General features: G+C 39.5%; 1 protein-coding gene across 1 annotated transcript; it reads right to left on the bottom strand.

Annotated features, from left to right (window-relative positions):
* Positions 1–7,159: 7,159 nt before the first annotated feature.
* On the bottom strand, positions 7,160–12,311 carry LOC149301676 (uncharacterized). The gene is made up of 3 exons (XM_089484123.1): positions 12,208–12,311; positions 11,239–11,393; positions 7,160–8,574 (listed from the first exon to the last, which is right to left on the bottom strand). The coding sequence occupies exons 2-3, from the start codon at positions 11,270–11,272 to the stop codon at positions 7,673–7,675; spliced, it is 936 nt and encodes a 311-aa protein (XP_089340249.1). The 5' UTR covers positions 11,273–11,393; positions 12,208–12,311; the 3' UTR covers positions 7,160–7,672.
* Positions 12,312–12,787: the final 476 nt, after the last annotated feature.

Genomic DNA, 12,787 nt, shown 5'->3' on the forward strand with positions numbered 1-12,787 from the left:
ACATGTGGATTGATGTGGGTTGGTGTTGTGTTTAGAAGAGGTTGTGAAGTTAATGGAAGTCAGAGAGGAGAGCTGGTAAACATTTGTTTTATATTGTAACTCAAGATAAAGAACCTCCAAGGACTTGGAGGAAATCAACTGTGTGTGAGTTACTTCTAAGTGCTGAAAGTGGTTAATACATATCTGGAGATTTGCTTCTGTACTCTGCTATGTTATTGTTGAGCTCTGGGAGTGTTGCCTTCAGACTGTGCTATACTTTGGCTTGTGAATGGGACCAGAATTCAGAGCCAAGAAGGACCTAAGAGCCAGTGGGACAATCCCTTTTGGGTGAAGTATTTCCACCAAGCACCCATTGCATTTATTTCAGTTTCAGACAATTCTTTCCCCACCCAGGAAACATCCTAAAGCAATTTAAACCTTTTCGGAGACTTCCGGTTGAGACGTCAAAGCAAACGGAGGCAAGTAGCTTTGCTCTGTCTCCGAAGGTCCACCGCGGACTTGTTTAAGGCTCCAATCTATATCTACATCTATTGGAGCCAGAAAAGTCCCCGAATTGAGGGAGATTTGGGGCGAGGGCCTGTCGGGGTCCTCAGAGTCCTCTTTGCCCCCCTGTGTCGGGAAGCCGTCGCGGGAGAGGAAGAGGTCTCGACAAGAGTCGCAAGGCAACCGACGCAGTGTGAGCCTAACCTTCAGGTACCAGCCTTGGCTACAACTTTTAATCATCAGAAGAAACCTTGTTTCGACCCACACAGGGTTTCATCAGTCTTGGACGGAGGTGGATTCGGATTGGAAATAACAAAAAAAGGACTTTGGAAACTTGTCTATCTCTGGCTAATAGAAAAAGAAAGAGAAGAAGAGAATGAAGAGACAGCTGCGTTTTGTCTCTTTCTCACTTTGAATTTGACTTGGTTGGATCTTTCTCTTTTGGCGCTCTTGGCAGAGCCTTAAAAATAATGTTTAAAACGAAATAGCTTGGAGTGAGAAGTTTGAGTCTCCATGTATCAGCTAAAAAGAAAAATTGGATTTAATAGATATACATTAATTGCGAGCTGTATATGTGTATTTCTTTAAGCGAAGGAAACTCGCTGGGAGCAGCTGTTGGAAAATAGCTAGCATTTATCTCAGCTGATAACGATCTGTTGAAAGACCTAAAGAGACTTTCTATTTCGCTGTGGGTATTTGGCTTATTACAGGCAGGTGTCGTTTTTCCTTTTGTTATTATAATTGATCACTGCCCTGAAATAACACCCCGAGGGAAGTCGCGGTTGGATCTGCTATTGATAGAATATAAATACAGACAAGAAGTTAAGAAAGAAAGCGGGGCGCCCTTGAATTTGACTTGATTTTGGACTATATTTCTGGCTCTGGCTTAAAAGTCTTTGTTATATCGAAAGTAAGATATAAATAACAACAAATGGAGACAAGGCAAACCAAAATCAGAAAGGATAATATGAGTTGGACACATTCAGGAAATAGAAGAGAGTCTACGGACCTGCCCAATAAACAACAGGATTTAAATGTAATAATACTAGAGGAACTACGGGAGTTCAACAAATCTTTTAAGGCGGAAATAAGAGATGAACAGAAAAGTTTAAGGGAAGAAATAAGATTGGACTTACAGACAGAAATACATGGCATAGGGAAGAAAATTGACAGCCTGAACAAGGAATTTAAGGAAATCAAGGAGGAAGTTTACTTGAATATAAGAAAGACAGAGGAATTGGAAAACAAGATCGAAGAGATAGTGAAAATACAAAATAAAGAAGAAAGAGCTCTATGGGCGCAGGAAAAGAAACAACGGGATAGAGCAATAAAAATAAGAGGCCTCCCTGAAACGGAAGGAGAAAATCTGGAGGAAAAAATAATTCCAGCCCTAGCCAATTTTCTGGACTCCCCGGAAGATCTGATCAATGTTCAAATTGATAAGTTGTTTAGAATATTTTCCAAAGTAGCCCAAGAAAAAGGACGGCCGCGTGACATAGCGGTAAGTTTTAATAACTCGAGGATCAGAGAGAGAATTATTCAAAAAAACTTTAAGGAAGGCCTGACTATTGACAATGTGGAAGTGGAAATTTACAGAGACTTGCCCTTATCTATACTGAAACAAAGACAACAATATAGGTTCCTTACCGCGCTACTACAAAGAAAGAATATTAGTTATAGATGGGGAAATATAGAAGGCCTGGTCTTTATGTTTAAAGAAAGAAGATTCAAAATCAACTCACTGGAGAAAGCAAAGGAATTTTATAAGAGATTGCTGCAGAGTGAAGAAAAGGAAAAAGGGGAAACTCGAAACTCGCCTTCGAGCGAGACAAGAGAAACTTCTACATTTGGAAAAGGGAGAGTTTCATTAGAAGGAAGAAGCGAAGTGGTTACAGAGACTCGGAGCGAAGATAATTTGTCAACGGATAAAGATCTATTGTTGGGGACGTTGGAAATTGAATAAGAAGATTTGGTCAAAGCTGAATCAACCTGTTATAGGTTTGATTTCCCTTTTCTCCTCTCTTATTTACTATAACAATAATAATGTTAACTGTAGCGTCTTGGAATGTGGGGGGGATAGATAAGGATAGGAAGAGGAAGCAGATCTTTCATCTTCTGGAAAAAAGGAAGTATGATGTGATATGCATACAGGAAACTAAGATTAGGAAGGGTGATATAAAGTACCTTAGGAACCCGAAGTTGGGAAAGTGTTTTGTAACTGCATCAGAAAAGAGAAAAAGGGGATGTGTAACGTTTGTTAACAAAAAATGGGGGGGCGAAAGAGGTGAAGTCAGACCCTGAAGGTAGATTTGTGATAGTGGAAATTAACACAGGAAATGAGTTATTTGTAATAGTCAGTGTGTACGGTCCTTTGGAACGGAAAGAAAGTTTCTTTATGCAACTCAATGAGGACTTAATGGAATATGATAAAGGGAAATTAATAATTGTGGGTGACTTTAACGGAGTACTGAAAGTGAAAAGGGATAGGAAATCCGAAAAAAAGCTAAAAGACTCCCAGGGGAAACTACCCAAAAGTTGTTTTGATTTAATGAGAGAACATGACCTAGATGATGTTTGGACATATAAATATGATAACAAACCGGGCTTTACTTTCTATTCTGAGGTTCACAAATCTTGGTCTAGAATAGACCTTTGCTTAGCCTCCAAACCACTATTAGTTAATATAAGAAACATGGAGATTGATGCGAAAGCTCTCTCAGATCACTGTTTGATTGAAGTAAAGATAAATCTAGACAGTAAAAAGGGAAATAGTTGGAGACTACAGGAAGAGATGTTGGAAGATGAGAACTTAGTTAAATTTATGAAAAAAGAAATTATGACCTACTTTAAAATAAATGAGGGCAAGGAAGTTAAGACTAGTATTGTGTGGGATGCTAGCAAGGTGGTCATTAGAGGCTTATTGATTAAAAAACAGTGGGAAATGAAAAAAAGCTCAAAAAGATAAGGAAGGAAAACTTGTTGAAGAATTGACTAAAAAGGAAAAATTGTTGAAACAATACCCAACAAATGAGAAACTGTTACATGAAGTTAAAATATTACAAAGACAATTTCAAAGCAGGATTAATGAAGAATTAGAAAAAGACCTTAAAAGGAATAGACTAAATTTTTTTGAAAATAGTAATAAGGTGGGGAGATGGCTAGCTAGGAGAATTGAAGGGTTTCAAGAAAAGAAAAGAATAGTGAAAATAGTAGCACATGGAAAAACTGTCACCACCCAATCTGAAATTTTGAAAAAATTCCGAAATTACTTTGAATCAGTATATAATCAGGGAGAAGTAGTGGCTAATTTAGAAGAGAGGATCAATAAATATTTGGATTGTGGAGCACTAAATAAAATAACGCAAGAACATCGATCAATTTTGGAATCTAAAATTTCCAAACAAGAGATTCTTAATGCCATCAAACGATTAAAGGAAGGAAAAACCCCGGGAAGTGACGGCTTTTCAACAAGATACTATAAGATTTTTAAAGGAGAATTGATAGATCCTCTATTTATTTTAATTCGATTGAAAATGAGGGCATTCCTCAAACGTGGGAACAAGCCATGATTACACTTATCCTAAAAACGGATAGGGACAGCACCTGTATGTTTAATTATAGACCTATTAGTCTCCTGAATGTAGATTACAAAATCTTTACTTTGATTTGGGCCTCAAGACTAAAAGATATTTTGAATGAAATAATTGGAAAGGAACAGAATGGGTTTCTACCCGGGAGACAAATAAGGAATAATATTAGAATGATTTTAAACAGCTTAGAGTACTATCATGTGAATAATGACAAACAATGTGCTTTGATTGGACTGGATATGGAAAAAGCGTTCGATAATTTAAGTTGGGAATTTTTATTTCAAGTATTAAAGAAAAGGGATATGGGAAATAAATTTATCAAATCAATGAGTCAAATTTATAAAAAACAAAAAGCTGCTGTAATAGTAAATAATGAAAAATCACAGGAGTTTGAGGTTAAAAAAGGAGTGAGACAAGGATGCCCGATTTCACCTTTACTTTTCATATTGGCAATTGATGTATTATTGGGAAAGATTAATGAAAATAGGAAGGTGAATGGTATTAGGATTAAAGACCAAGTAATTAAAGCAAAAGCGTTTGCAGATGATGTGGCGATAATCCTTGAAAACCCATTGCAGAGCTTAGAGCCACTAATAGGAGAATTGAAGCTGTTTGGGCAATTAGCAGGACTAAAGATAAATAAAGATAAAACAGTCATGATTACCAAAAATCTCTCTCCAGAAGAGGAAGAAAAGCTTGGCCAGAAATCGGGATTTAAGATAGTGAAACAAATGAAATATCTGGGCATTACTATTACTAAAGACAGTCTAAGACTGTTCGAAAATAACTACGGTGTAAAGTGGAAAGAGATTAAAGAAAACATAGTTAGATGGAATAACTTAAACCTTTCACTGCTAGGCAGAATTGCAGTAATTAAGATGGTTATTTTACCGAAATTAATGTTTTAATTTTTAAATCTCCCGATGTCTATAAAACAAAGCCAATTTAAAGAGTGGGACAAAGAATTGAGCAAATTTATTTGGAAAGGAGCTAAACCCAGGATTAAAAGCTCTACTCTGAAAGATGCCAAAGAGAATGGGGGATACGCACTCCCTGATTTACAGACATACTATTGGGCGTGCAGCCTGATGTGGATCCAAAGCTGGGTGAAATTGGAGGAGAAAGAGATTTTAAACCTAGAGAATATCCAGCTAAGGTATGGTTGGCATGCGTTCTTATGCTACGAGCAATTGGGGAAGAATAAGGATTTTAACAACCACCCGATTAGGAAGTCACTATTATTGACCTGGGGTAAAATAAAAAAGATGTTTTATTTTAGAATTCCATTATGGACATCCACACAGGAAGCCTTTTTTGGAAGGTGGTTTTGGATAGATAAGGACAACTGGGTAACATATAGAGATTGTATAGGAAAAAATCCACAAGGAAATTGGGCTGTTAAAACAAGAGAGGAGCTAAAAGATGGAGGGAAAAATTTGAGTTGGTTTAATTATTATCAGATTCAAAATAAGTTCAAAGAAGATATTAAAATGGGAGGAATTGAAGATAAGATGAACGAATTGGATGTATTATTTTGGCAATCAGATAAAGGGAAAGTATCAAAGTTTTATAAACTGCTACGAAGTCGTATTCTAGAACAAGAAACGGTTAAGGAATATATGCCAAAATGGGCCCAAGATCTGGATAATACGATTAATATGAATGAATGGCAAAATGCATGGCAGAAGACGAATAGCTTTACTATAGCACAGGAACCTAAGGAGAACCTATTAAAAATTATGAATAGGTGGTACTATACACCATGGAGGATAAAAAAAATGTTTAATTTAAAATATGGGAATTGCTGGAGGTGTAATAGCGAAGTGGGCAATCTGGTTCATATTTGGTGGAAATGTAAAGCTATTCAAGGTTTCTGGAGAGAAATCCACAAATTGATTCAGGAAATACTAAAAATAAAATTTCCATTTGACCCAAAAATCTTTCTTTTAAATATGACATCAGTACTAGAATCTGAGGATGAAAGAGCTTGTTGGAGGATAGTACTTTATATGGTCACTGCAGCAAGGGTTGAAATTGCCAAGCTATGGAAATCAAATAAAATTCCAACCGAAGAGGCTTGGCTGATAAAGGTTAATGATTATAGAATTTTAGACATGCTCTCCTGCAATGTAAAGAATTTCAGTAGGAAAAGATCAAAAGAAGACTGGAAGAATGTAACAACTTTCTTGAAGAAAAAGTGGAACTTGGGGAAATGTAAAGGATAGAATAAAAGGCAGATAAATAATGTGCTGCATAATAACATGAATGTGATATAAGCTTAAAAGCTGTTATGATGATTTTTTTATTTGTTCCTTCAATTAAAATTTCCTTCTTTATATACCCACCTTGATATAGCTAACCATATCTCCAGGAAGAAACAAGCTTTGAAATGATGCAAAGTGAGAAGAATACAAGGCTAAAGGGAAAAACGAGAAAGCTAAGAGTAGCAACCAGAGGGACTAATTTGTATAATAAAGGGTTGTATACAATTTTGAGTTTGTACGATTTTAAAGTTAAAGTTGTTCCAGGAATATATGAATTTTTTTTATTCTTAAAAGCTGTTAAGATTATTATAAGGTATGAGACGGGAACAAACGTACAAAAGATGAGCGACTAGGACTATTGTGTTATATACCAAACGATTTGACAAAGTGGAAGCGGGATTGTTTTCTCTTTTAATATAGTTATTTTCCAATACCTGAAATAGAAGGAAGTAGATATCCAAAGAAGGGTCGCATGAAGATTTGAAGATACAGAAGAAATACAAGAAGAATTGGCTATTTTAATTTGTTATTTGTAATAGAGACTTTGTGACTGTGATTTGAATTTATGGCTATTTTAATTGAAAATTAATAAAGATTAAAATTAAATAGAAATAAATCTTTTCTTATTATATTATGCTGGCATCCAAGTCGGCTCATATCTCGTGAGTGTGTTTGCCTTTGCTGTTCTTATGGCTGGGAATGGAGCTGAGGACTGAGGACAGAAGAAAGTGTCAGTTTTGTGCAAATTCACAACTTCTGTCCATCAAAGAGTCCAGTGTGTTGAAATAGCGAAGAACTTTATTGAAAACACATAGTCAGAAAATCAGTATTTAAGCCAGAACTGCCCTCCCAAAGCCAAAGAATATATTGAAACCCCAAAACCTAAAACTCCACCTTCTACCAAACCTAGCCCTTACCTATTCCCACCATCCACCCCCCACTATTAACCAGCTCCACTTTGCCATCCTTTTCACACGCACAATCTTTCCCTGCCCCAGACATTCAAAGAAGCTAGCTCCCTTTCTCTTAAAGTCCCCAACTTTCCTCAGCCAACATCCCACAAATTCTGAATGTTATTATTGGTATTCTAGCTAGCTGCAACAAATCCCACCCCCCATCTAACTAACCTAAAGCACGGCCCACAATCCCCAGCCAAATTTATAACCCAAATCAATTATCTATACTAGTAGCAACCTAAACCTAACAAAACATAACTTTAAAAAATAAACAGACATATGGACAGAAAAACTGTACAAATAAATTCATAAGGGCTTTTTAGCACCGCTGGATTGAAAAAATATTTTTGTATTCCATCGTTACAAAAATAATGTTCATTCACTTCTTGGATTTGTGTGGCTTCTCTCCTGTGTGGACTCTCTGGTGACAGAATAGGCCTGACCTCCGAGAAAAGCATTTTCCACACTGCTGGCATTTGTATGGCTTCTCTCCTATGTGGACTCTCTGGTGACAGAATAGGCCTGACCTCTGAGAAAAACATTTCCCACAATGCTGGCATTTGTATGGCTTCTCTCCTGTGTGGACTCTCTGATGTATCACTATGTTTGACTTTGAAGAAAAACATTTCCCACAATGCTGGCATTTGAATGGCTTCTCTCCTGTGTGGATTCTCTGGTGTCTCAATAAGTCTCCCTTCAAAGAAAAACATTTTCCACAATGCTGGCATTTGTATGGCTTCTCTCCTGTGTGGATTCTCTGGTGTGTCAATAGGTTTGACTGCCGAGAAAAACATTTCCCACAATGCTGGCATTTGTATGGCTTCTCTCCTGTGTGGATTCTCTGGTGTGTCAATAGGTTTGACTGCTGAGAAAAACATTTCCCACAATGCTGGCATTTGTATGGCTTCTCTCCTGTGTGGATTCTCTGGTGTGTCAATAGGTTTGACTGCCGAGAAAAACATTTCCCACAATGCTGGCATTTGTATGGCTTCTCTCCTGTGTGGATTCTCTGGTGTGTCAATAGGTTTGACTGCTGAGAAAAACATTTCCCACAATGCTGGCATTTGTATGGCTTCTCTCCTATGTGGACTCTCTGATGTCTTATTAGGTGTGACTTCACACAAAAACATTTCCCACAATGCTGGCATTTGTATGGCTTCTCTCCTGTGTGGATTCTCTGATGTCTCACTAACTCTCCCTTCAAATAAAAACATTTCCCACAATGCGGGCATTTGTGTGGCTTCTCTGATGTGTGGACTCTCTCATGACTGACAAGTTCTTCTGTGAAGAAGGAAAATAATACTGAATATCAGAGTTAAGAGGGGAAAGTGTTAGCCCAAGATTTAGCCCTACGTTCACAACTCCCTATTTGATATTAAATTAATAAAGCCTTTAAGAAAGCACTCGAGATGGACCTCTTCCGGCAGGCCTTTCCAACCTAGTTACCCTCCCCAGATATAGAGATATTTGTTCCCTCATCTGTCTACTCTTCCCTGCCTATGTTTCTACCTTTTTTTAAAATGTCTTTAATGTTTTTACTGTTTTTATAGTATTACTGTTTAATCCTGTTTTAATACTGGGAATGGGGGGGGGGGGGGTAGGTCAAGGTATTTTTTTTAACTCTATTGTACTTTGATCTATTTTATTGTTGTAACCCACCGGGATTCTTCATGATTGGGCGGGCTAGAAATAAATCATTATTATTATTATTATTATTATTATTATTATTATTATTATTATTATATTGCTGTTGCCCCAATATTTCCTTTGAGCTAAGTATGAAATTCCCCTGAAAGCACAGCACTTGGGAGTGTCCTCCCCAGACTCCAGCATTTCGGGTAACAAAGGGCCTCTGGAATCAACCATGGAGCTAAGAAAGCTCAGGTTGGAAAAGAAACATTAGACAAAAAGGAATTTTTCTGTCGCCCTTTCCTCTCTTCATAGACATCGCTCATAATTTCTAAATGGAACCCCTTAATATGTTTGAAAACAAGGACCTGAGCTGGTTCTCACCAGTTCTTAAAATCTGTCAGGTTGGTGGCTGCCTCCCAATCCCCAAGGCCCCTCTCCTGGCCCTTCCCAGGGGTCCCTTCCTCTCTGCACAGAGCTAGGCAATCCTGGCTTTGCTCCTGCCTTCCCCTCCTGGCTCCCAGAGGCCTGATCCCCTTCCCTTTCTCCCTCTGCTCTCCAACCTTCCTTCTTGCCCATCTGCACCACTTCAGCATCTCATTTTCAGCCTCTCTTGCCTACCTTTCTATTTTTCACTTTCCCTTCATCTCTCTATTACAGACACAAACCCACAGAGTGTGATGCATAGAAGGGATCATAGAGTCATAGAGTTGGAAGAAACTGCAAGGGCCATCCAGTCCAACTGCCTGCCATGCAGCAACTCTCAATCAAAGCATCCCCAACAGACGGCCATCCAGCCGCTGCTTGAAGACCTCCAAGGAAGGAGACTCCACTACACTCCGAGGAAGGAGTGTTTTCCACTGTCGAACAGCCCTTACTGTCAGGAAGTTCTTTCGAATGTTGAGGTGGAATCTCTTTTCCTGTGGCTTGCATCCACTGCTCCGGGTCCTAGTCTCTGGAGCAGCTAAAAACAAGTCAGCTCCCTGCTCAGGATGACATCCCTTTTAGGCCCATTTGTTGAGAAAGGCAGGATAATCAATATACAAATAAATCATTGGCAAAGGCAGAGCAAGGGGGCTGGGACCTGGACTCCAATTTTGGTGAGGGTGAAGTGCCAGGGAGCAGCCTTAAAACAGCTTTAAAACATCTATAAGACAGGTATGGACTACTGATGGGGTTTGGAAGAGATCTCAGGGGCAACCCCAGATTGTATTGATGGAGGCGGGGGGGATGAAATAATATTTTGCCCCTCAACATCCCTCAGCATCCCTTTGGGGAAGTGGAGGCCATTTTGCCACTGTTGGGCCCTCTCTGAGCCATTAAAAGGATGGAAGAGGGGCCAAAAGAGGTAGGAAACCCGCTTAGGGATGTGCTGAGTACCATGTGGGTGTGAAAAGCATTAATCTCCATGGCTTCTTTCCACAAAATCCTAGAATTGGCAGTTTAGGATGGGGTATTTAGCCTCCTTAGAAACTTGAGAGCAATAGTGCTTCACTGAACTACAGATTCAAATATTCTACAGGATGTTGCTATCACAATTAAATTAGGCTTGAAAGGGATCTAGGACTCCTAGCAGACCGCAAGTTGAACATGGGCCAACAGTGTGATGAGGCAGCTACAAAGGCCAATGTGATTCTAGGCTGCATCAATGCAAGAATAGTTTCTAGATCAAGAGAAGTAATAGTGCCACTGTATTCTGCTTTGGTCAGGCTTCACTTGGAATAATCCTGTGTCCAGTTCTGGGCCCCACAATTCAAAAAGGATGTTGACAAATTGGAGCATGTCCAAAAGAGGGTAACCAAAGTGGTGAAGGGTTTGGAAACCATCAAGCTCTATGAGGAGAAGCTTAGAGAGCTGGTTATGTTTGGCCTGGAGAAAAGAAGATAAAGAGTGGATATGATATCCATGTTTAAATATTTGAAAGGTTGTCAGGTTGCGCAAGGAGCAGGCTTGCTTTTTGCTGATACAGAGAAAAGGAGACACCACAATGGATGCAAGCCACAGGGAAAGAGGGTCCACTTAAACATTAGGAGGAACTTTGTGACAGTAAGAGCACTTTCACAGTGGAATATATTCCCTTAGAGTTTGGAGGAGTCCTCTTCTTTGGAGGTCTTTAAAGAGAGGCTGGATGGCCATCTCTTGGGGATGATTTGAATGTGTATTCCTGCATGGCAGAAGGGGGTTCAACTGGATGGCCCTTGTGGTCTATTCCAACTCTATGACTCTATAATTCTAGTGGAACCATAGCAACATGATAATATAGTATGAAAGAGCCCTCAGTCTTTATAGAAAGAGCAATGGATTCAGGTTCCTTACCTACAGAAGCCACATTCTCATAATTGTTCATCATTACATAGTTGTAGAAAAGTTTCTGTTTCTTCGTCAACAGATTCCATTCATCTTGGGAGAAATATACTGCCACATCTGCAAATGTCACCTGAAATGGAAAATAGCCCTCATCCAGAGAGTGACTAAGCAAAAGGGGAGGAAAGCACATGGTTCATCCCAAATATTATTTCATCACTTCACAATTCAGTCCAGGAAGTAAACTTTAAATTCTGTTAGCAAGCAAAAACTACTGCCTTTGAGATCAGATTGTCTTGAATCCTTTCAATATAATATACAATATAATAAAAAATATATAATTTAGGCCATGGCTGGGATATTGAGGATGGATTAGGATATTGACTATCCAAACACATAGAGTACATTTAGCCACAAAAGAATATGGTGCATTTAGCCATTTCTTGCCAAATTTCAGAGGCAAATGTCATTCTTAAAAGCAGTTCTGGGGAGCACTCTGGACTTGAGGGCCACTGGGCCCACCCCCAATTTAGATCCAGAGATGGTCTCCCATATCCCCAACATTTCACAGACAGTAAAAGCAAGGCACATGTGGACAAGCAACACCAGAAGGTGGTGAGGATGGCCAAAGTTGTTTATGAGGAAGATCACACAACCTAGGAAGGGCACAGCAGTTTGCTTTTGCCTCAGCCTCCTGGCAAGGGAAGACCCTGGCAACCTATCTCCTCTCCTATCCCCCCTTTTGGGTTGATGGGTGCAAACTCCTTGGAAGTCATTTTTCAGCAACCCAAGAGAGCTCAGGAGAAGGGGGAAAGTGGGAGGAGAGAGAAACCTACACTTTTGAAACCCCCTGAAAAAGTGGGGAGACAGAGGATTAACCAGGACTTTCTCTGCCAAACTGGGACAATATGTTCTCCACTTGCTTTCATGAGTTGGCCCAGCAATGACACAAATGAAACTAATATCAGAATGGCCACTCACCAAAGAGTTGTACTTCGCCAGCCTCTTTCTCTTGGAGCCCAACTCCCTCCGCTTGGCCTCTGTGTTGGCCATTAGGTGCGAAGGGGTCCTGGTGGCCCTGCACTTGGGTCTCTTCCAGTAAAATATGCCCCAAAGCTGTATACAAGGGGACCGAGATGACGTTCCTGAGAAAAGAGACTAGGGTTAGGCTTGATTTGTCAAGAAATCCTGCATCACTCAAAGACACAGAGAACAGCATGCTGCTGGTGAGATACACAGGTGACATATGCCTCCTTTGGGCCAATGCAGAGGTGGGCATCCCCTTCCTCCCTCTTCAGCAAACAAAGTCCCATGGACCTAGCATAACTTCACTGCAGCTCCCCTACACAACAGATACTCCATGTTAAAACGCTTTTGACGTTGCTATGTTGCGCAGCACGTGAGGTAACATGTTAATGTATGGCACCAGATTCTCCACCTTGACTGTAGTCAGTAGCTTGTGAGCTGAAGAAACACCTGTCTCTTTCTCAATGAGCAGAGAGACACTGTAATCTTCTCTCAGATGAGGCTTTTATTCATATCAGAAGTTCCACTGTGTACA

This window comes from Sceloporus occidentalis, unplaced genomic scaffold (genome assembly GCF_023333645.1).
Source record: "Sceloporus occidentalis isolate IW3139 unplaced genomic scaffold, rSceOcc1.0.p SCAF_21, whole genome shotgun sequence".
Taxonomy (NCBI): domain Eukaryota; kingdom Metazoa; phylum Chordata; class Lepidosauria; order Squamata; family Phrynosomatidae; genus Sceloporus; species Sceloporus occidentalis.